Consider the following 24,214-nt stretch of genomic DNA (forward strand, 5'->3'; position numbering starts at 1 on the left):
CTCACCATTTTTGATGTCCTTCTCCAGACACATTTCAGCTTGTCTATATCCTTATATTGTGAAGGGTCATGACTACATTACTACATGGCTTGGCAAGTTCAGCTGGCATTTTAACTTAAAATGCTTTTTCAGTTCACTCACTGAGTTGCAATGTCGCAGCACAAATCCATGAGTTCAGAAGGCATTTAAATTTGCCACAGCATAGCTCCGCAAGTTCAGAAAGCATTTTAAATGCCATCTAATCATGCCTGAATAAAAGCCAAATAATATTGGCTTTTATTCAGCCAAATAATATTAGCTTTTATTCAGACATGGCTATTTCGGTAGCCAAATCAAATAGTATAATCTGTATTTGGCTGAATAAATACACAAATAATATCAACAAGGAATTTTTCAGGGGTTTTTTTTTTGCTTGGTATATATTGAGTGCACATCCCTAGAGCCTATCCCAGCTATTGAGATAGACAGACAGACAGACAGATAGATAGACAGACAGACAGGGGGGATAGATGGATGGACAGACAGACAGACAGATAGATAATCTTCATATATATGGAAAGAGAGAAAGACAGACATAGGGATATAGATATGCACATACATAGACAGACATGAGGTATGATCCAACAGTTTTTATATATCTGAGAGTTCTCTGTCTGCATCAAAGGTACAAGAAGCATTCAGAGTGCCTTATCATTACTTCTCTGGGGAACATTATAGCTCCTGAACAGCTTCAAGTTGGAAAACAGTATAAGAGAAAGGCTTAAACCTTCTATCCCCTATGTAATGGCCAATGGGATCCAATGCACTTTTAAAAATATGAGTGGAAGTTTTAGACACAGGCCTCCTAGTGTGTCATGTTTGTTTCAATTCTAAATTAAACTAAGGATAAAGTTAGATATCACATTACATCAGGCAAATGGATCTCTGTTGTATTTTTACCAGCAAATAGCATTCTGACTACAGCTATAGCACAGTAAATTGTGACTTTAACATCTTCTCTCATACTAATATATTATCATGAACTCAAACTGTCCCACCCAGGGCTTCTATTTGTCCCTCTGCGGAAATCATACAAGCAATATTAAGAGTGTCTGAATGTTTCCACCAGTGGACAAACAGCCACCTAGAGGAAGAGGCAATAGAGATCACAAAAACAGTGTAAAAAGGGTGCTGAAAAAGGAAAACAAGTTACTTGCCTGTAACTGATTATCTTCAAGTGGTTTTCTATGCATTTACATCCATGGGACATGGGCACCTGTGCTGATTCCAACCTATCAAGTTCAATGGATGTCCTAACCCTTGGGAACATATGCAGAAGCCTGACCACTAATGCTCACCAGCAGAGCTGAACACATTCAGTATATAATGCCTGATGAAGGCCATAACAGAAGATCATGTTCCAGCATGTCAAACCTTTCTTAAAGGGAGCAACTTCAAGAGTTCCTCCAACCCATCATAGGTTCCTGACTTGGAAACTCAATATGATTCTCTCAGTGCTTACCAAGTCTCCTTTTGAACCAATCCAAGACATTCCTATCAAGGGGCTTTATATGAAAGCCCTGCTTCTTTCAGCCAGCACATCAGCCAGAATGATTTCAGAGTTGACAGCTCTGTCTACTCAATCAGAACTGTGCATTTTCCATAAGGACAGGGTGGTTCTCTGAACTGATTCAACTCTCTGGCCTAAGATGGCTTCCAGTTTTCATACATCTCAGAAATTGATTCTATCTACCTTTTGCCCAAACTCTACTCATCCACAAGAGACAGCACCCTCTAAATGTCAGGAGAGCACTGAAGGTATATATGATCAGATCTGAGAATATAAGAAAGTTGGTTTCATTGTTTATCAATACTTCCCCCCTAATGTGGGTAAGGGCATGTCAAGGTCCTCTGTCATAAGGGTCATAAGGTCATCCCTCTTCCTTCTGGGATTACGGTTCATTCTGTCAGGAGCATGGCCACTAATGCAGCCTTTGTGCAAAATGTCTCTGTAGAAGAGGTGTGCAGAGCTGTAACATGATCTTGTTGGTTCTGACAAGGACATGATGGCCATCCAGATGAGGCTGAAACCTCCATAAAGTCAAGCAAATAGTTCTCAGTTCAAGGAGTTTGATGGGGAGAATAGATTTCAAGAATGACTGAAGACCCTTCACCAGATATTCCTGGAGAGATGCTTCCCACCCCAAGAGGCTTGCATTTGTAAGGATATGTATTTCCTCCTGTACCCAGTACTGCTTCCCATGGGACAGGTTAGCTGGGTTGGTCCTCCACCACAGCAGGCTTGTCTTGACCTTCTGAGGAACCACTATCAATGTTTCCATGCATTGCATAATGTGTAATGCATTTTGGTGAAGTAGTTGTTGAAGCTCTCTAGAATTAAATCATTCCCACTGGACTGCTGATTGTAGGAAGAAGACGAAGACGACGATGATGAAGAAGAGATTAGCAGTCCCACCAGCTTGGACAGAAGTATGACTGAACAAGACTCAGTCTGGATCACCCTGATTGCTAACTGGGAGATCTTGGCAATGGCCCGGCGGTGGCCGCTTTGGGGTTGAAAGCAGCCCAGTGGCGCCTTCCCATAAAGGCACTGCTCAGCCGCTTTCAACCCAAAAGTGGGGGGGGGACGCCACCAAAACATTGCACACGGAAGCTGCCAAAGAGCGTAGTCCAGGAAGTTGCAAAGAGCGTAGTCCAGGGGGAAAGTGGCTGCGTGGCAGCGCTCTTGTGCGCCGCCCGTCGCTCTCTTGTCCCCCACAGCCAACCACGCCTGCACAACCAGAACACCTGCATGATGACATAACTTCTAGTGACTTTAGAAAGGATTACTTTCAAGCGAGCAGGGGGTGGGGTGCACGGTGCAGGGGTCTGCCTGGAGCAGCTGAAACATGGAAGTTTTAGAAAGCAGGAATTTAACTATCTGTTCAGAACAATGTGCAGGAAATAAGCACTTTCCCCTAAGTGGCTGTCAATTCTATCCCTTTATCCATTCAAGATGTGCCATTCTACCTCCCAGAAAAGTTATGATTTTGGACAAAACGAACAGTAATGAAGTCTCATTTAGGCAATGAAAGATGAACTAGCATTACATATAAAACTTGATATGTTTTATAGGGGAATCATAGGGGAATCCCCATTGAAAATCTCACTGTTCATTAACATGACCTGAAATAACAGCACACAGTGATTGTCAATTATCTATCCCTAAGACTCCATAATGGGTCCTTAAAATGTTATCTGACACTCTGCAGAAACAGTAACAAGCATTCCACTCAGAAGCCACAGAATCACACATTAAGTACATTAATTAATGTTCTGAGAGTATTGTTAATTAATATACGGTTAATTAATGCATTGAGACTCAATGTGGTGTAGTGCTTAGATTATCATGCCAATGATGTTGGAGGAGGTTCCCCCGCTGGCTCAATGTGGGCCGGTGGGTTGGGAACCTCCCAGGTGGAGGAACCCCCGCCCGGACCGGGGGCTTGGCAGCCCTAATTGGTTATGAGCTCTTCAGTGTCAAAGTGAGGACCATGGACTGCAGACCAAAAGTACTGGAGACAGGATACACAAACCAACCACCAGGAGGCATAGCATAGAAAGGAACAAGCCAAGAGGCACAGTTATGAAGGAACCCTCTCTGCCACTAAGTGATCTCACCTTGCCATACTGCTGCTTCAGCTTGTGTGCAAACAGCTGGCAGGTACCCTTGCTCTTGATGTAGTGTCCTTCTAAAAGGTAGCAAAAAAGGCACTTATGTAAGGGTTCACAAGCCCCAAGCAGATATTCTATGACCCTCTAGAGGGTACCAGATCAAAGTTTGGCTTGGCAGCGAAGACTAATAGCCCCAAATATCTCTGAATGCTACAACAAGCTGGAAAAGAATGCACAAAATAAACGCCAAAAAAGCCCAGCAACAGAGGAGAAGAAACAGGAAAGATACATAAATACATCAAGGGATGCAGGGGTGGAACATACAGATGGTGTAAGGGAAAAAAACTTCATCCTGTGACCTTTATTTCAAGGCATTTTCTGCCACAATTCTTGGACTCTTAGACATTTAATTTTTTAAAATAAAAACTGAAGTTATCACAATGTCTCCTGGGAGTATCCAATGAGCCATCACCTGGCAATCCAGAAAAAAATTTTTGGAACCATGCTGATTTGAAGCCTGTCCTTTATTTAGTTGCTTAATATTACTAGAGGAACAGTAGAGCAATGTACACTTCTGTGTTGGAGGAAGTTATTTGCAGGCAGGTATAAATCAGAATTTTCCAGTTTTCCTATTTAAAGTACAGATTAATTGCCACCCACCATTTTCCTTTTTATCTTCTATTATCACACTGATCTCTGGCTTCTTTTGAGAAATAATTCTGAATTGAACATTTCTATTTCTATATTGATGGCATTCCTCCAGCTGTTTAGTTTCCTCTCATTTTGATGGATGAAAAACTTTTACTAACACTGATAAAGCTGTGGTTTTATATTTGTGAAGGGCAAACCTTATTTAGTCAAACAAACCTATATCCAGCAGTGTTGTGAACAGAACAGCAATCAGTGGTCACCTTAGAACACTGGGCACTTAAATTAAGAAGTAACCTTTAAATATATTACATTTACTTAGATTTTTACTATTTCAAACTATGATACCCTCCCATTTGCCAAGTCTCAAGGACAAGAGGGGCAGAAGCTGCCACATGGTCATAAGCTGTGGGGACCTCAAGGGTGACAGGCTGAAATCTCAGGTCTGGAATCTCAGGTGACAAGCTGAAATCTCAGGGCAGTAGGTTGCCAAATAGAGGTTTAATTAGTGGCAATGGGCAGCTGTAGTTTTTCATGGCATAAAGGTAAATAATACCACCTAGTAAATAGTATCCCATTGACCCTCTATTAAAAGAACAGGACATTTTTCTCCAGGTGGTTTGTCACCCCACATAATTGATGGCTTTTAAAAAGACATCTGTGCTATGAAAGGACTTTTTAAAAGACTTCTATTCTGTGAACTATGAAGTTAAATGTTGGTAAGAGTAAGGTGAAAAACACTGGGACAAAAAAGCACATATTCAAGCATAGGCTAATGCCGGGGTGTTGATCTCATTTGTTATGAGGGCTGGATCTGACATAAATGAGACCTTGTTGGGCCAGGTCATGTTGGGTTGGGCCGAGCCATGTCAGGCCAGGCTATGTGTGTACCTATTTAAGATTAGGTAGCAGTAGGGATCATTTTGTAGAAAAACAGGTGGTGGCGCTCATCCAGGGATTGTTATGCAGCTGCACCTACTATTCAATGGACAAGGTGGAAACATGTAAGTATTCGAGAGCCAGTTTGGTGTAGTGGTCAAGTGTGCAAACTCTTCTGTGAGAACCAGGTTTGATTTCCCACTCCTCCACTTGCATCTGCTGGAATGGCCTTGGGTTAGCCATAGCTATCACTGGGGTTGTCCTTGAAAGGGCAGCTGTTGTGAGAGCCCTCTCAGTCCCACCCAACTTGCAGGGTGTCTGTTGTGGGAGGAGAAGATATAGGAGATTGTAAGCCGCTCTGAGTCTCTGATTCAGAGAAAAGGGCGGGGTATAAATCTGCAGTCTTCTTCTTCTTCCCTATGAGGAAAGGCTAAGGAGTCTGAAACGTTTTAGTTTAGAGAAGATAAGACTAAGTGGGGACATAATAGTGGTTTACAAAATTATGCATGGGGTAGAGAGAGTTGACAAAGAGAATTTTTTTCTCCCATTCTTAAAATACTAGAACTTGAGGGCATCCAATGAAACTAATAGGCAGTAGGTTCAGGATGGACGAAAGGAAATACTACTATATAGAGAAACTGATTCAAATGTGGGATTCACTGCCAGAGGATGTAGCGACGGCCATAGGAATAAACAGCTTTAAAGGGGGATTAGATAGATTCATGGAAGATAGGTCTATCAATGGCTACCAGCCATGGTGACTGAGAGGAACCTGCACATTCAGAGGCACTATGCCTCTGGATCCCAGAGTCAGGAGGCAGCATTAGAGGAATGTCTCAGCCTCTATGTACTATTGCTGGCCATCCAGAGGAATTGGTTGGCCACTGTGTGAGACAGGAGGCTGGACTAGATGGCCTACTGGTCTGATCCAGCTTGAGGTAACCACTACATATATAAATTGGAGAGAGAGGCAATAATCTGACAGTGACAGCACAAATACATTTTCCATTTCCATGGTGGCTTTTTAAAGTGTAGTAAATAATCCACCTCATGGAAGTCACATGAGTGTGACCACAGAGATTCATGACTGCCATGTGACACAACACTTAGTAGTGTGTGGAAGTAATACCATCAATCCTGTTATTCAATGTGACATTATCAGGTACCCAATGACATCACAGGACCCCACCCAATGAGTATCAGGGTTTGAGAAGGTGGGGAACTGGCAATCCTTTCTCCCCACACCACCATAAGTGTTCTGGCTACTGGTCTGAATGGCACCAGTACTGTACAACTCTCCATCCTCAACCACTGCATCTAAAGAAAAGAAGAACATGACACAAATTGGGTCTGACTTTTGTTTTACCCTGACAACCAAGGAAATCAAGGTGAGAATGTTCTCAAAATTCAAAGTTTGAACAAAGTTAGTGACATACAATTCCAGGGTGGGTAAAGCTGGGTTTGGCTCAGAGTCTACCCTGTTAGGGTGATCTATAGTAGTAGTAGCAGTAGTAGAAAACCTGGCCATGCTTAAACATTTACGATTGAAAATTAACAACAGTAGTTAATATATATAAGATAGGGTCAAGTACTCAAAGCATTTCAGGTATGTTGTTCCAGTAATCTTTGCAGCAGCCCTGTATTAGAACCATCCCCATACTGTAGGTCATTATTAGAACCATCTCCATACTGCAACTGAGGGATGAGATGTATCACAATAAACTACATTTCCTGCAGAACGCTCGGATTGGTATAGCATTCCTTGTTTGTGTGTAAAACTTCTTTCCTCATTCCTACCTCCTACCAGAGACAACATGTTTATTTATGCTTCCTATATTGCCGTATCTATGGTCATGATGGGTAGCACAGCTCACAAACTGGTTTGTGAATTCAGACTTAACAATAAGCTACAATTAATACAACCTGTGGTTTCAAATAAACTATTAGCCCTATTTTGAGATCTTGATTTGCTGCCAAACCCAGTTTGCTGGGCTGTCTGCATTCAGATTAGGGATGGGCATGGAACATGAAAATGGTGGCTCGTTTTGTTTTGAGGTTCATAGGGTTGCCCAATTTGGTGGTTCAGTTTGTTTCATTTTTTTCCAATTTCCTGACAATTCATGGTTCGTTTAGTTTCAAAAGGTGTAAAATGGCCCCCAAGTGGGCTAGACATGCCAAACTTGTGACAAACTTTTTGGCAGACTCTCCTCTACCTGCTATTCAAGTTTGGCGTGAACTGGATTTTGAGGGGCCAAGCTACAGCCCCCCAAAGCAGGTGCCCCTCGTCTAGTCAGTTTCACTGGGCCCTGACCATAAACAGGGGGCAACTTCTAGTCAGTTTCACTGGAAACTGACTAGAAACACAGGGTATTGGGAAATCATGCTAGGCTGTCTGGAAAAATGAATCAAACAACACATGCCAAGTAAAAAGGTCAGTTCATTTTCATGTTCAGGTGTGGCAGGATCAGATGAACCAGTTTGGAACAAACCAAAAATTGTCCATTTTTAGCATGAATCGTGATTTGTGATTCTGTTCATGGCCATCCCTAATTCAGACATCACAACTAAGCAAGGGCAGTTTATGGATCATGCTTTATTGTGACATCTGAATGTGGTATGAGACAATAACACACACATATGTGTATATTGCAAAGTGCTGCCATCTAATGTGACTGTTGATGAGCCTAGAAATTGCCAAAAACTCTACAGTTATACCACAGAGTTTAAGTCGATTCCTAAAGAGGTATGTCACAATAAAGCATGATGCATAAACTGCTCTTGTTTAGTTGTGGTGTCTGAATTAGGGATGGCCATGAACTGAATCACAAATCATGATTTGTGCTAAAAATGGCCAAATTGTGGTTCGTTCCAAACTGGTTCATCTGATCCTGCCACAGCCGAACATGAAAATGAACTGGCCTTTTTCTTGGCATGTTGTTTGATTAATGTTTGGTTCATTTTTCCAGACAGCTTGGCATGATTTCACCTTGTGCCACACTATAGCCTGATGACCATTTATTTCTTTAATTTTCCTCATAGTTGGAAACCAGATGGAAACAGGGGGTTCCCTGACCCCACCAGGGCACTGACAACCCTAATTCCACATATCATAGGGCAAAATTTGTTTATACCTATTCTCAAATTTCCAACTGTGGCATAATCCGCACTAAAAGAAGCAAATGGAAGCAAACATAGAATTGTGTTACTATCCTTATGCCATATATACCGAGTTCAGTACAAGGTGCTGGTTATTACCTTTAAAGCCCTATATGGCCTGGGACCTGCCTACCTGAGGGACCGTCTCTCCCCACACGTTCCCCAGAGAGTACTGAGATCGGGAACCCAAAACCTTCTCGCTATCCCCGGGCCAAAAGAAGCCCGCCTTAAATCCACCAGGGATAGGGCTTTCTCTGTTATGGCCCCTACATGAGCCTAGAAATTGCCAAAAACTCTACAGCTGCTGGAGGAGGTGAGGGCCCTGCAGGACCTTGTTCAATTCCGCAGGGCCTGCAAGACAACCCTCTTCCAGCTAGCTTACACCTGACTGACGAGAAACTTAACATAGCTTTCCAGACTTTTGTTATATATTCTGTTATGATGTTTAATGTTTTAATGTTTTAAATGTTTTAAATATTTATACATCTAAATGTTATTAATTTTATGTTTGACTCCCTGTTGTAAGCCGCCCTGAGCCACCTCATGGGAAGGGCGGGATATAAATCCTAAATAAATTAAAAAATATATATATATGTTCTCTTTTTACCTAGAAACTGAGTCTGGAAATTTGTGGACTATGTATGGCATTCATCAAAAGGTATGACAGCACTTTTCACAAGACATTATTAGTGACATGACATCCTATACAATGGACGAGAAAGGAGAGGAGTTGTATTTGTCCTAAAATAGATTTTTATGCAATAAGCTAAAGTGAACTCATCCAAACTACATAGGCATTAAAGAGAATGTTAGTAATTAGCTGGAATGTGTAGGATCTGCCTGAGGATGAAGATATTGGATTTATATCCCGCCCTCCACTCCGAAGAGTCTCAGAGCGGCTCACAATCTCCTTCACCTTCCTCCCCCACAACAGACACCCTGTGAGGTGGGTGGGGCTGGAGAGGGCTCTCACAGCAGCTGCCCTTTCAAGGACAACCTCTGCCAGAGCTATGGCTGACCCAAGGCCATGCTAGCAGGTGCAAGTGGAGGAGTGGGGAATCAAACCCGGTTCTCCCAGATAAGAGTCCGCACACTTAACCACTACACCAAACTGGCTCTCCAATATAGTTGGTCATTGAAATCTTCTTGCCCTCCACTCCGAAGAGTCTCAGAGCGGCTCACAACCTCCTTCACCTTCCTCCCGATTCTCCCAGATAAGAGTCCACACACTTAACCACTACATCAAACTGACATTCATTACCCTATGAAAAAGTGGCTTGAATGATGCTACTGCAAAACTATTGTTTCGTTTGCACACAAACATCCATTGTTGCATATTCTTTTTAATTTGTAGTCTCTAATACATTTTGTTAGTATTAAGCAAAATTTCTTTGCTTCTCTCAAAAATCCTTGGCTAAAGAGAAACCTCCAATTTCTTTTGAATTCTGCTGTAGGCCAAATTCTAGTAATTAGACATTTCAAATGATGAAAGAGAAGGACCAGCCTCATTACTACATGGCAGAATAATGTGGAAGAAAAGTCTGAGAGAACATTTCATTAAATGTAAATGATAATCCCATGAAATCTACTGATGTGTCAGCAGGGATTCCTGTGAGATTCCTCTAAATAGTTACTTGAGTCTATTGCTGCTATTCATGCCTTCCTTCACACTATATAACCCTGTATGTGTTCCTTTTTGTTTGTGTATCAATCTGCATCAGGTTTCCATTCTACCTTGTTCAGGGCTAAGCAGCTGTAGAGAACATGAAATTGCAGAATAATATACCAGCACATTCCATATACTATAGTGACATCTGAGCTCCAAAAGGGCTATACTGCACTGTCCAGGGATAACAGGGAAGCACTGTGTGCCCTACTGACTGCACAACCAAAGAGGTGATATCAGAATGGCAATCTTCTTGCTCATTATACTACCACCTTTTCATTTTTGGGGGAGGGGAGGGGGGGTTGCCTTCAGCAACCAATTTGTCTCTAAAGCACAAATCTGAGAACATATCCTGTGCAGAGTGTGTATCACTATTTGTTTTGCATATGCTTTTGTACTCTTTTCTCTCTGTAACTGCTCAGCTATGTATATGGCTCTTTGGGTACACAGAGCTCTGTAAAAACCCTTCTATGTCTGGCTATAATACCACTGTATATTCATGCAATTTTCCATAAGAACTAGAGCTTCTGATTTAAACAGCAGGCAAGTAATGGTCTTCTAAACAGAAGGCAAGAGATCAATGACAGGATCAAATTATCACAAAGTGTACTCTACTGGTGGATCTCCCTTCCAAACTTGGAATCCTAATGATCTATATATCACATGTTTAACAATCCATATATTATGTATTTTATTTAAACTAAGAATTAAATATGTTACAACACATTTTGTATGATTAGTCCAAGGCCATTCCAGGCCTAAATTCTGAAGCAGACTCCTCATTATGACAGCAGGAAGAGCTGAAAACATACTTCTCTGATGAAGGCCCAGGATTTCAGGAGACTACCTATGCTGCCACACCTTGAACCTGAGGCCCTGGATTTAGAAAGCTTTGCAGAATAAGTCAACTCAAAGGCAACCCTGACAGAAAATTCAGACAATATTCCAGACCCAGGTTCTCTCAATCACAAAAGGGGAGACCTGAAATCCACAACCCCCTGGCTCCCCTCACAATTGACAATTGTTCAAGATGATGAGCCTATGAGGAAAGGACACTGCAGGGGAGAAGTGCCTCGCTTGCTGCCTACTGCTTTTGCACTTATCTCCTCACAAAATCAGGGCCTAACTCAGTTCTTGAAGGATGACGCCCCAGAGACAACACACAGAACAACCAGGGTTGCTTTCCTCAAGGACTATTTAGCTTTCAGTCCTGGCTGGAATCCTTGCTGGTTCAACTGCTTTGCCTAGATCTGCTCATAAACAAGCAATGTTTGCCAAGTTTCCTGTGCTAACTCTCTGGCCCAGAACCCAGTTTTGCACTGGGGGGCAGTCCTATTGCTGAACATGCAGTTAGTTTGCTGTCCTTTGTGCTTCTTGCTCCCTGCTCCTGGGGAATCCTTTTTCGTACTCCAGCATCCTGCCAGCTGAAACCAAAACTGACACAAGAAAATATAAAACTGCCAAATTACAGCATTGAAAGTTGACCTTTATGGATTTAAGACATAACTAATCTTGTATTTTTAAAAAGTATACTTGTCATGATAATCTTAAGAAGTTACTTTGTGCTCAGAAAAAGCTCACAGATAACATAGAGATCGGATCAAAAAGATCAAATAAATCTTCACTGTATTTCCAACAGTTAGTAGTAACCGGATTCACAAGTGGTGAATTCTCCAGAACGGAATGTGCAAGGAAGTGCAACTAGCCTTAATCCTTTATAATCAAAGCCTAAAAGTCCTCTGGTGAAGCCAAATCCAGGCCCCTCACTGGCTAAGCCTGCATGAGCCACTGGCCCATCCCATGTCCATCACGCCCTATGCCCTCCCCTGCCCACCGCAAGCCCTCTCAGGCAAGAACACCATCAGATGTCCACTGACCTCTGACTCAGACAGTTCTCTGCTGGGAGCTTACTGATCACTACTGCCTCTCCTCAGGACCCTGTCTATCTTCTCATTTTTCTTTCTCTCGCTCCTTTCTCCCCCGCTTTTTTCTACCTCTCCCTTCTGTTCTTTCTCTCATTCTTCTCTGTTTCTCTGTCTTTCAGTCTTTTTATTTCATTCTGTCTACCTTCCTCCCTTTAATCCACACAAACAGTATCAGTTAACATCTCTTCAACTGAGAAGGAATGTTCATTCACAGCAGGGAGGGGCCACTTCAGAGGGAGTGAAAGGGAGGCTTGTAATGGCTTTCCTCACAGTGTCAGCCATTTCCTTCCAGGGAACCACTTTTGCCAACCTCCAGGTGCTTGGCTCCCCCCTGCCATGAAGAAAGACTGTCCTTTCCCCGTGTTGCCAACTCCAGGTCACCTCCCCTTGAGAGGTGTAGGGGGGAATTAATGCTTTCACTTGGGTGGCTGGGAAGACAGCAAGGCACTCCAGAAACTATTACCTGATCACAGCTCAGTCAGAGTCTTTTGCCTCCCACTGGCGGACTCTCCTGCCCCTACTCAGGCCCAAGAATGTTGAACCAAATGCCAAAAGCAGTCTTACCTCAGAGAGAAACATTGACCTCAGAAAGGACTGCTGCTGTACTGCAGCCTCACAAAAGGAGTCATGGCCGCCACCGGCAACAAACCTCTTCCACCCTATCAACGGCCTACACAGACAGCCTGCCAATACAGGCAGCCTCCAAAGGCCACCAAAATAAGCCAGGGAACATATTTATTTCCTGCCTCTTTCCTCACTCCTTGTCTTTCTCCTCCCCTGACCCTCATCCCAGGATGGTTGGCTGAGGAGATAGGGTTGCCAACTCCAGGTTGAGAAATTCCTGGAGATTTGAAGAGTGAAGCCTGGAGAGGATTGGGTGTGAGGAAGGGCAGGGCCTCAGACAAGGCCACCCTCCAAACCAGCCATTTCCTCCCAAGGAACCATTGTTGCCAATCTCCAGATGAGGCCTGGAGATCACTCAGAATGGCAGAGATCAGCTCCCCTTGATGTGGGGAGGGGGAGTGAATGCCTTCACTTGGGTGGGTGAGAAGACAGAACAAATGGGGGGGAGCACTCACCCAGAGGCCTTTAGTGATATCTTTCCAGGTTGTTGGGAAATTCCTGGAGAATTGAAGAGTGGAGCCTCGAGAGGATTGGGTGTGAGGAAGGGCAGGGCCTCAGACAAGGCAAACCAGCCATTTCCTCCCAAGGAACCATTATTGCCAATCTCCAGGTGAGGCCTGGAGATCACTCAAAATGGCAGAGATCAGCTTCCCTTGAGGTGGTGGGGGAGATGAATGCCTTCACTTGGGTGGGTGGGAAGACAGCAAGACTGGGGGGGCACTCACTCAGAGGCTTTTAGTGATACCTTTCCAGGTTGGTGGGAAATTCTTGGAGATTTTGTGGTGGACTTTGAGGAGAGCATACAAGTTAAAGCTTCAGGGCGTGGTCTGCCAGATCCAGGTTCTTTCTGTGAAAGCTGACTGGGTGGATTTTGGACCAGTCACAGAATTCCAACCTAACCTGCCTCACAGGGTTTGTTGTTCAAATGAGAGGAGGAGGGAGAGGAAAATTATGCAAACTGCCTTGGTCCCCCCCCAAACTGTGGAGAAAGACTGTCCTTTTTCTATATAAAAGCTGCAGGGAGGGGGAAGGCAATGGAAAGCTGAAGTCAAGAGAGGCAGATAAAGGGAAAGAGATAGGGTTGCCAACTCCTGGCTAGAATTTAAGAGGTGGGGCCTGGAGAGGGTGAGGTGTGAGGAGGGATGGGACCTCAGACAGGTCCAATGCCATTTCTTTCTGGGGAACCACTGTTGCCAATCTCCAGGTGACAGCTGAAGAGCACTCAGAATTACAGCTGCTCTCCAGATGGCAGAGATCCACTCTTCTTGAGGTGTATGTGTGTGTGTGGGGGGTGTGAGTGCCTTCACTTGGGTGGGTGAGAAGACAGCAAGGGTGGGTGCGGCATTCACCCAGAGCTTCCTTCTAGAGTCTGTTGTATTTTTCTTCACAACGGGCCTTACTCCTAAATTAATCATAAATCCACAAAGATATGTCATATGAGAAAAGTAAGACATTATACTACCCGACAGTTGATATGCTGGAAAACTGAGAGGATAATGTTTTCCTGGTTGTAACAGTGTTAAAACAGATATTGGAGTTTAAGTAGATCAATCATCTATAGAGCTCTCAATTCTAACTCGAACAGCTAGACTGTGTATATCCTTGATCGTACCTATCACCAATACAGTTTTCTTTAATGCGATATAAGGAGTATCATTATACACATGTAAGCTATGAGTAATTGAGTAACAGAGACTTGCCCAAGCTCACAAAACAATCAGGTATACCATTATTCCCATATTCCATCTTTTTCTAATATGCAAACACATTTCTTCCTGGAATTGGATTTCCTTTTCTTTTTCAGTGCTTTATCAGGACTGAAAGAAACATTGCATTAAACCTCTCCAGCAATAATGATTCATAAATCCCTATGCATGAGGGGACATTTCATAAAACAGGAGAGAAGAATTCAACATTTTACACAAATAAAAATCAACCACTTTAAACTCAAAGCCCATAAATTATATCAACTGCTGGATAAAATATAGAACTTGTATAAGAGTCATTCCTTGATTTAAAATGGCAAATATGAGGGGAGAAAGGAATCAGTGTAGTCAAAGAGTCTTCTGCACTGATTACATGGACTGGTCCTCATGGCCTAGTCCTTTTTTCCATTTCTCTATCATTCCTTTTTGTACAGCAATACTCCAGAAAAACAATCCTTCATGAGAAGGGAAAGCATAATAGAAAGGAAAAAAAGGAGACATGAGATATGCACTAGTTTTCTTCAAAAAAGCCCCAAGGAGACTAATCCCACTAATGAAGGTCAGCAAAATGTTGAAATTTTCAGTGCTTTCTGGCTTCTGTTAGAGAGGCTGGAATAACAAATATCTAATAACAAACATTTCTCATAACTTATTAAAAGACTGAAGACCCTGCTGAGATGTTGCATCCTTGAGATTTGGCATAACAGTGTTCTGCCAAGTATTTTTGGCTTTTAAAAAAAACAAGGATACAGCAGCATTTGATGTATTCTACCCTAGAAAGCTGCATCACAGCAGTTAAGGAAAAAAATAGTATTTGACAATTTCTTTATTTCATTTAGGTTCAGAAACTAACTATGGTGACACTTCTTGATGAAATAAATGTGTACCAGTCAACCAAAAATTGTTAGAAGGTGTATGCAGACATATTTCCATGACTTTGTGATTTCTTGCAAAGATTTGGAAATGATAACAGTAAATTCTAGCCCAGTGGCTAATCTTTGTGAACAAGAAGAATCTTTAGTTTGTGCAAAAAGAGGCCACCAATTTACTAACTGAAGTGGGCCACCAGGAGCATGCAATTCTCATGGGAGGGATTTATTGGCCTTTAAGTATGCATGTATAACCAGTATTTCCCATAAAGGAATTTATCTAGTTTGAAGTTTGCTCTTGCATCAGTATGAATGCTCAGGCACGATGTTTGAATTTAGAGATCAGTATAAGTAATTGCATGAAGAAAATTGTCACACTTCCAAAAGCAACAAGATCTACATTGATTGATATATTGTCTTTGTAGTTTGCTCTACCTTTAAGGAGTTCAAAGCTGCTTGCATATATACCCCAGCAGTCTCCCATCCAGACAGTTTAAAGGCTTCTGCAGTAAAACGTTATGCTATGGGCCAGTGGACTAGGATTGTTACCAGGTCAAAACTGAGTAGATTAGCTTCATCACCAAATCAATAGTTCATATGCAAACTCAAACAAATAAAAAAGCTCAATGCAATTGGCAATCACAAAGGTATTTTCCACAGCCTTCATACTCCCTGCTCTTCTGGCTGGGGTACAGTAGTCCTTGAGTAGTAATCTCCAGCTCCAGTGACCATGTTTTTGCAGTAATATAGTTCTACACCAATACCAGATACATTAAATACTGATGTAGTCTCAAGCATTTCTGTATGAGTTAGATCAAGCATACTGGCAACAAAAGTTGTTTTAAGAAAAGGGATCACTGAGAGCCCTACATATTCTTCTTCTGTTTTTGCAAGAAAATAGTAAGGAGACAGGGTACTAGCGGGAATTTGCAGGGTTCAAAAAGTTCCATGAAACTGAAAGGACCTTGGAGAATACGAAATGTGATCTTCTAGCAATGAGACAAAATCACATATTCATCCCTCTGAAGCTAGATTCACCAATATTTTCAACTTTTCCCAGAAAATAGTGCTAACAGGGGTTGCACGTTATTCCAAGACTTGATGAAACAGCTCCTAATCTCCTATCTACCCCTTCCAAAGAAATCACAAAGCGTTATACCTTATCACACATTACTCACCTGTCTGCATTGTTTTTCATTCATTTTATTTATCATTCATTTTATTTACAATATAAATTAATATATTGTAAATAAAATATATATTAAAATCCACTCATTTAGCTACTAAAATGAGGGGATTTTCTAGGGACAGTATTCTAAAATGTCACCAGTATACTAATGTAGCATTGCTCAGTCAGTTCTACATGCTTTTCTTTGATCACCTGTCAGTGGGCATCTCAAAACAATCAACTTTTCTGACCAGAACAGGATACTACTGATCATGGCCAAGTCTTACCAAAGCATATATAGTCCTGGTAAGCTACAAAAAGCATCAAAATGAGCTTTCAGGTTAGCTGGACAAAACCAGAATTTCTCAATATGTAATTTGCATTTGTTTTTGTTTTGTTTTTTTAATTTCACCAGGCATTTTATATGGAGATGCTGGTGGGATCAGTGGCAACTTTTAAATGTCCAAGTGATTTGAAAGGTAGGGTAGCAGGATACAACATAGGGAAGAAGCAGCCTTCCAGGTGTTCACACTAGATTTCCCATAGTTAATGCCCAACTTTCTAGTTTGGGGGAGGGCGGGACCTGAAAGAGGGTTTTCACTCTGCAGTTTCAGAAGATGAAAATAACTACACCTTGTTATTTGAAACATTATATTTTAGAATAAAAAATACAGTAAAATCATTATGGGATGGTTTCATATGTGCATGCAATTCAGAAATGTCCATAATAGAGATGAACATAATTTTATGAAATGGGAAACTCATACCTGCTGTTCAACAGGTCCATAATATTCTGTAGAGGGTAATTCTGACCTAATTACATACAACATATATATACTTATTATTGCACAGGGCTATTTTTTTTTGTAGAACAAGCCCAGCAGGAACTCATTTTCATATTAGGCCGCATTGCCATTGTTCCATGGAGGGCTTTTTTTTTTAGAAAAAGCCCAGCAATGACTCATTTGCATATTAAGCCACACCCATTAATACCAAACCAAATGAAACTCCATTCCTGTGTGTTCCTGCTTAAAAAAAGCTCTGATTATTGGTATTGCATGAGTTGTGGCTATCTCAGGACATCTATGAACTTCCAGTCAGAGGGTCTTAATACAGTCAAAGTGAACATTATATATTACTCTCATAAACTGCATTTTTGCATAAAGTTGTTTAAATCTCATTGACTTCAATAGGACTCAAGTAGCTTAACTGCCTAGGATGGCAGCCATAGTGTCATCATGTCTCATTTTATGCTTTTTAGGAGAGAGTGTCTCATTTGCACAGATTCATAGATTAAGGAGACCTTAGACACTAGAGAAAGCCTTATTTGCTAACACATCACCTTGTTCATCAGCTATATAGCTCACTTGTATAGTGGCTTAGACAGTGAATGTGTAATAAAGCATAATCCAGATGAAATACATGAAATATAAAGTGGTCATCAATTCTTAAAGATAACACCACATGTACATTGGCTAGCTATATGCAGGTTAAAAGGAAAGTACTGCATTTCAGCTGTTCCTGGTCTATAGTGTACAAGACTGTAACTATAGGAACTTCATACTGAAAGAAATGATGCATGAAACCTATGGAGCTTTTAGACAAACTAAATGAGGTGCAGGCTGAACAGAGATAGGATTGTCAGTCTCCAGGTAAGGCCTGGAGATTTCCCACTTTTACAACTGATCTCTAGCTGGCAGAGATCAGCTCCCCCAGAGAAAATGGCTACTTTGAAGGGTGGACTCTATGGCATTGTACCATGTTGAGGCCCTCCCCTCCCCAAACCCCATCTTCTCCCAGATCCACCAGCAAAGACTCCAGGTATTTTCCAACACAGGTTCAGCCCTAACATAGAATGTCCATGGTGTTATATGTTTAACCAGTAATCAGCTGTTTTAAATAATCAGCTGAGATGTTAAAAGACAGAACTTTCTTCTTGAAAACCAGCCCTTGGAAAGCCCTATCTCCCAATCCTAGTCTGAAAATAACCAAAGATATCTTACCCTGTCCCATGTTCTTGACTTGGTCAAAAGAATGATAACCAATTTGGGGTGCATCTGGTAGCCGTCCTCACTGAAAGACAAATTTCTTCCTTCAAAGGTGACATTAATCAGGTACCTAGGAGAGAAAGGAAAGGGGGGGGGAATTAGGATACATGGCTTTTTCACTAACAAAACTGCCAGAAGTCTCTGTCCAAGGATATACATTTTGAATTTTAACAACACTATGAATTTACCTAATATATGGCTTAGATCAGCTAGAAACTAAACTGAGAAACAAAAAAAGGAAAAGAAGAAAAGAGAAACAAATATAATACATGAAAATAAATATTCCCTGCCCCCCCACAAGTAGAGCAGATCCTTCCCATTTAATGGACAGCACACTGCTAATATGATAATCAGTTTCTTCCACAGGTCATATCAAATGCCCAACAATACTGTATTAGTGCAAGTATATTATTAACAAACGACTGTAAAAAAATCAATAAGTATCTTATAAGTGCTCCTCAAGGAAAATCCTCAATTTGCTATAGTTACTGTATTAGTAATAAATATAAAGAATTCACTGTAAGGAATCTTACCTATTTCTAAAGGTCAAGGTAGATATCACATGCAATTTCATGTTTCTTTCTCCCATTTATTTCAATGAAAAGTGGGCTTGGGAGGTCATAATTTGAAAATAAGCAACTGGGGGAAGTGCCTTTTTCTGATGGCCATTTCCCCTGCCCATAAGCTGATTTCCCTCCCTCCAAAATATAGAACAAATGTATGTTCAGCAGACACACATAGGAGAAAACTTCAAAAGTGATTTCAAAGGTCATGTATTCTGTTCTAGACAAATGCACATTAAACTGTTCTGACAACTCAAGGCAAGCACTGAGGTGAAATGAATGCTTTTGTTTACCAATATTATTTGTCCAATAGCTTGACCTATTAAGCCTTCCTGCAAAAGTCATCTATTACATCCATTAAAAAGAAGTTTTAACTTTTAATATAGACTCTTCTGATATATTTGAAAATCCCTGCATAGTTATGTACTCCTTGTGAAAACAACAACAGCAGTTATACCTGATCCTGTTCAGTAATGATAGAAAAGACACCCTGAACAATAGGGATAGGCACAGACCCGAACATCGAACTAAAATCTGGCCTGGATTTTACCTTGTTTGAGGCTCGGACAGCTTGGTTCGAAAGTCACATGTTCGGACCAGGAAGTCTCCGAATGTTCTGCCCAGTTCAGAACCATTTGTGCACTCTCGGCAAAGAAACTCCACCCATGGAGTTTCACACTGAAAAGTGGGTATGGGTGGGATATTTCCAGCCATCAAGGGACCAATAGTGACAGTCTGATTTTCAATGACAGGCATAAATCTGACTTCCTCAGGATGGAGGGGGGGGAATGTATATAATCACTGGAGGCGCATTCCTGTCCTCTGTTTGTGTCCGGTTTTTGTGAGTCTTGTTCTCCTTGAGCGTGAAAGAATGGTGGACTGAGGAGGGAAATTACTGGGGTGGGTGGAGAAACTTGTTGAATCTCCTGGCCTCTATACAAACTGCCAGAGTAAAAGCATCACCTCTCTCCTTTTTCTCCTTGTAGTTTTAATTTTTTATGTAACTGTTTTTAAATGTATTTATTAACTGTATTTTAAAATTGTTTTATACAAATCATGGTGTAGACCATGTCCTGTTAGCTGCCCTGAGCCTGCTTCGGCGGGGAGGGCGGGATACATAATAATAATAATAATAATAATAATAATAATAATAATAATAATAATAATAATAATAATAATAATAATAATAATAATAATTAGTATTATTAGTATTAGTATTATTATTAGTAGTATTTCTCCTTTCCTTGCATTCAGTGCTACATTTCTCCCCCCCCCCCATCTTTTTCTTTGCTGTGAGGAGTGGGAAACATGGATAGATTTTTTTTTTCTTTTAAAACAAGTTTTTGATTTGATTTGGGGGTGGACTGTTCACTTTTGTGGGTTCTGAAAACTGCCCCTTTTCTCTGAATGCTGGCTGTGGGGTCCCCTTTCTGCTGCTCCATAAAACAACCCATTTCTTCCTGCATTGCTTGGGTCTCTGCCTGGGGGGTATCCTCTCTCCTCTCCCACTCACTACAGATTTCTGGGGGTCTTGGCTAACTTCCCTCTTTCCTGGCTGTGGGGTCCCCTTTCTGCTCCTCCCAAAAGCACCCCATTTCTTCCTATGTTGTCTGAGTTTCTGCCTGTGGGGTTTCCTCTCTCCCCTCCCACTCGAGCACCCAAACTACCTACAGATTTCTGGGGGCTTGGCTAACTGCCCTCTTCCCAAGCTTTGGGGTACCCTTTCTGCTCCTCCAAAAAAGCATCCTTTCTCTTCTGCCACATATTCCCACACATTCCCTTAGCTTAGTCCACTAGTGCCCCCTACTACAGCTGTGCCCCCAATCAGTCACCATGTCACCAGGGCTGGGTGGCTGGTCCCAGGAAGACACAGTCACCTGCAGCCATGTGGGTGATCCTTGGGGAAGTAATCTGGAAGTCTGATACCTGTAGTGTCTCCACTATAGTGTCTCAAACAGGCGCTAGACAACTCCCCCAAAAACAGTTTCCTGGAGGCACCTTGCTTCGTGGTCTGCTACTTGGATCCCCTCAATTCTGACATGCATGTAACATGTGGGCCATGTGGAGGGTCACCCCAGGGAGGAACTGTGTGCATTGAAGGCCTCTAGCTCACCCAGGTCAGTTTTTGTCACTCCTGAACCAGAAGAGGTAACATCCCTTTGAAAAGCATTGCACTGAATGACCATTTTTAGGGGTCTGTGACTCAGTCCCTCGAAGTCCAATGTGAACCAAATTTGGTGGGTACATTGAGGAGAGCAATCTGGAAACAACCTGCCATTTTGGAGCCTCAAGCCCCTGTGGGGGGCTTTTAAAAAACCAGACCAGTTTGCGAACTGGATCGCAAACCAGGCTGTGATTTGGTTCACAAACTGGTCTGGGGACTGGTCCAGTTCTGTTTGTGAACCGAACCAGCATTTTCTTGTCTGTGCCCATCCCTACTGAACAAGCTCCAAGGCACTTTGCTGCCCACTGGTACTTAACATGCTCCTCAGTTCTGGCACTGAAAACAGATCTAAAAGTGAAGCCTACTTGAAGTAATAATCACCATACTCCACACACTTCCCTTCTTTACAAGTTCCAGAATAGACTCCTGCTAAACTTGTCACCTGAAGGACTCAAAAATAAGTGTCAAGTCTGATATGGTGGCATCTTTATGGCCACTCTAAAAATGCTGCTACCATTTAAAATAAAAACCATAATAATAAAAACTGCATGAGTGTACACTTGTAATAAAGAATTTAAAAACTTACAAGATTATAATGAAATATTTCAATGTATTCTTTGTAACTTCAATAAACTTTACTCTTAAAATGAAAACAATGACCACCAGTCCACAAAGCAGAAAAACACTCTTTCAACATTGACACAGGTGGCAACATTCATAAACACAGGTGGCAACATTCATAAACACAGTCCTCACAGCCCGAACTTTCACCCCACAGTCAAAAGACTCCAAATAGCTCCACCAAGACTGTACTTGAGGACAGCCCCCTTTAAATTTTCAAGTGCTGTTCCAGCTGATAGTAATCACAAATGAATGGATTCTGGTTTTTTTTGGAATTATACTCTTGAGCCTGTTGAGAACTATTTTGCCTTTTGTGAATCGGAAATAGCATTTGCTGCATATAAAATTTATTCAGGCATTGGGTATGTATTATATCTATTAGTAGTAAAGATCTATCCATTTGTGTGTTTTTGATAAATTTCCATGCACTAGTGTTATTATTATCTGATTATATGTTTCTTGCTTAGTTCCAAATTGAACATGGGAAACAAGCATGACCAGGAAAATTTTTTCTAAAGTCTGGATATATGTTGTCACTTGCTGCCTTTGTGGATTCTTATTAACAAGACAATACACATCCAAGATACATTTTAAAAGACATACTTACAATCCAGCACACAGTAAACATTCACTTGGGACCCAAGGTCTCCACAAAGTTTCTATACAGGCAACAAGCTCAAATGGTTCAAGGCAAAGAACTGCTTCGAGGTCTAAAGCTATAAAGCCCTAATTAATTGCACCTGTTTTCAAATTAAAGTGCAAAGCCTCCATTCAAACATGTACAGTCCAATCTATTTTGCAAAACAGTCACTAACATACATATTCAAGCAGTTACTAACATGTATTCTGTAACAAATAGAAACCATTACAAAACATTTACAATAGACAAATTTAATCCATGTGGGGCAGTACTATTCCATCTATGAGTCCAGAAACATTCCTGTTGCAATAAAATTTTATATGCATCCTCAATTGTTCCCCTATTCATATATCTATATAGAACAAAAAACTGAAAACTGTCCACATCATGCCCTTTTCCTATAAAATGGCTCACAAGAGGAGCATCCCTAACCTGATTCCTAATTTGACTTCTATGCTCCAAAATTCTGGTCCTCAATTGATGTGCTGTACTTCCAGCAAAATAGAAATTGCATTCATATAAGAGGAGATAGACCACATGTCCTATCAGAGAATCCAGAAATCCAGCAGAGGGGAAGGTTGGGCAGGCATGCGTGTCTCTGTTGAACCAGAACTGTAGGAATCACATACGGAGTCTGGCCATAGGAACAGCAAAGGTTGCGGAGGCCCTAAGCCCAAGATGTCTCTGAGCTGAGTGAGAGGTCTGTGCAGGAAACATCAAAAAGTTTTAGGTAGAATTTTGTAATGTAGTTGCTCTGTCCATGAGCAGGAAGGCATGTTCTTCACTGTGTTTATTTGGGTCCCAATGAACCACAACAGCTGGGAGGGTTGTAGTAGAGACTTCTTGTAGTTCACAGACCCAAATTGTTGAGCAGAGTCAGCATGGTTTGAATATCATTGTTGAGGTGAGGGGCTGATGGTGTCACAAGGAGCCAGTTGTCTATATAGGGGAATACAAATACACCTTGAAGATGTAGAGCTGCAGCTACCACAGATATGTACTTTGTGAATACTATTGGAGCAGTCAAAATGCCAAAGGGAAGTACCTAGTACTAGAAATGAAGAGGACCCACAGTGAATTGCAGGAAATGTTGGTGTTGTGGTCTGATGGTAGCATGGAAGTAAGCCTCCTTGTGGTCTATGAATGCTAACCATGCTTGAGATGGGATGAGAAAAAGTATGGATTAAGGAGTCAACATGCAAAACTTTGTTTTGTGGATCATAGAATCACAGAGTTGGAAGGGAACTCCAGGGTCATCTTGTCCAACCCCCTGTACAATGCAGGAAACTCACAAATACCTCCCCCTAAATTCATAGGATCTTCATTGCTGTCAGATGGCCTCTAAAAATCTCCAAGGAAGGAAAGCCCACCACCTCCTTAGGAAGCCTGTTCCACTGAGGAACCGCTCTAACGGTCAGGAAGCTCTTCCTAATGTTGAGCTGGAAACTCTTTTGATTTAATTTCAACGCATTGGTTCTGGTCCTACCTTCTGGGGCAACAGAAAACAATTCCACACCATCCTCTATATGACAGCCCTTCGAGTACTTGAAGATGGTAATCATATCACCTCTCAGCCACCTCTTCTCCAGGCTAAACATGCCCAGCACCTTCAACCTTTCTTCATAGGACTTGGTCTCCAGACCCTTCAAAATCTTCATCACCCTCCTCTGGACCAGCTTGTCTATATCCTTCTTAAAATGTGGTGCCCAAAACTAAGAACAATACTCCTGGTGAGGTCTTACGAGAGCAGAGTAAAGCGATACCATCGCTTCACATGATCTGGGCACTATACTTCTCTTGATAGAGCCCAAAATTGCATTTGCCTTTTTAGCCACATCACACTGTTGACTCATGTTCAGCATATAGTCCACTAAGACCCCTAG

At 41.7% G+C, this 24,214-nt stretch overlaps 1 protein-coding gene across 1 annotated transcript in view; it reads right to left on the bottom strand.

Annotated features, from left to right (window-relative positions):
• The window catches only part of GRIN2B (glutamate ionotropic receptor NMDA type subunit 2B), a 502,950-nt gene that overhangs the window by 155,478 nt on the left and 323,258 nt on the right, over window positions 1–24,214 (bottom strand). Inside the window, exon 4 of the mRNA XM_060245306.1 lies at window positions 18,299–18,413. Coding sequence (XP_060101289.1) covers window positions 18,299–18,413 — 115 coding nt within the window. The remainder of the gene's footprint in view (window positions 1–18,298; window positions 18,414–24,214) is intronic.

Source organism: Heteronotia binoei, chromosome 8 (assembly GCF_032191835.1).
Source record: "Heteronotia binoei isolate CCM8104 ecotype False Entrance Well chromosome 8, APGP_CSIRO_Hbin_v1, whole genome shotgun sequence".
NCBI classification, from domain to species: domain Eukaryota; kingdom Metazoa; phylum Chordata; class Lepidosauria; order Squamata; family Gekkonidae; genus Heteronotia; species Heteronotia binoei.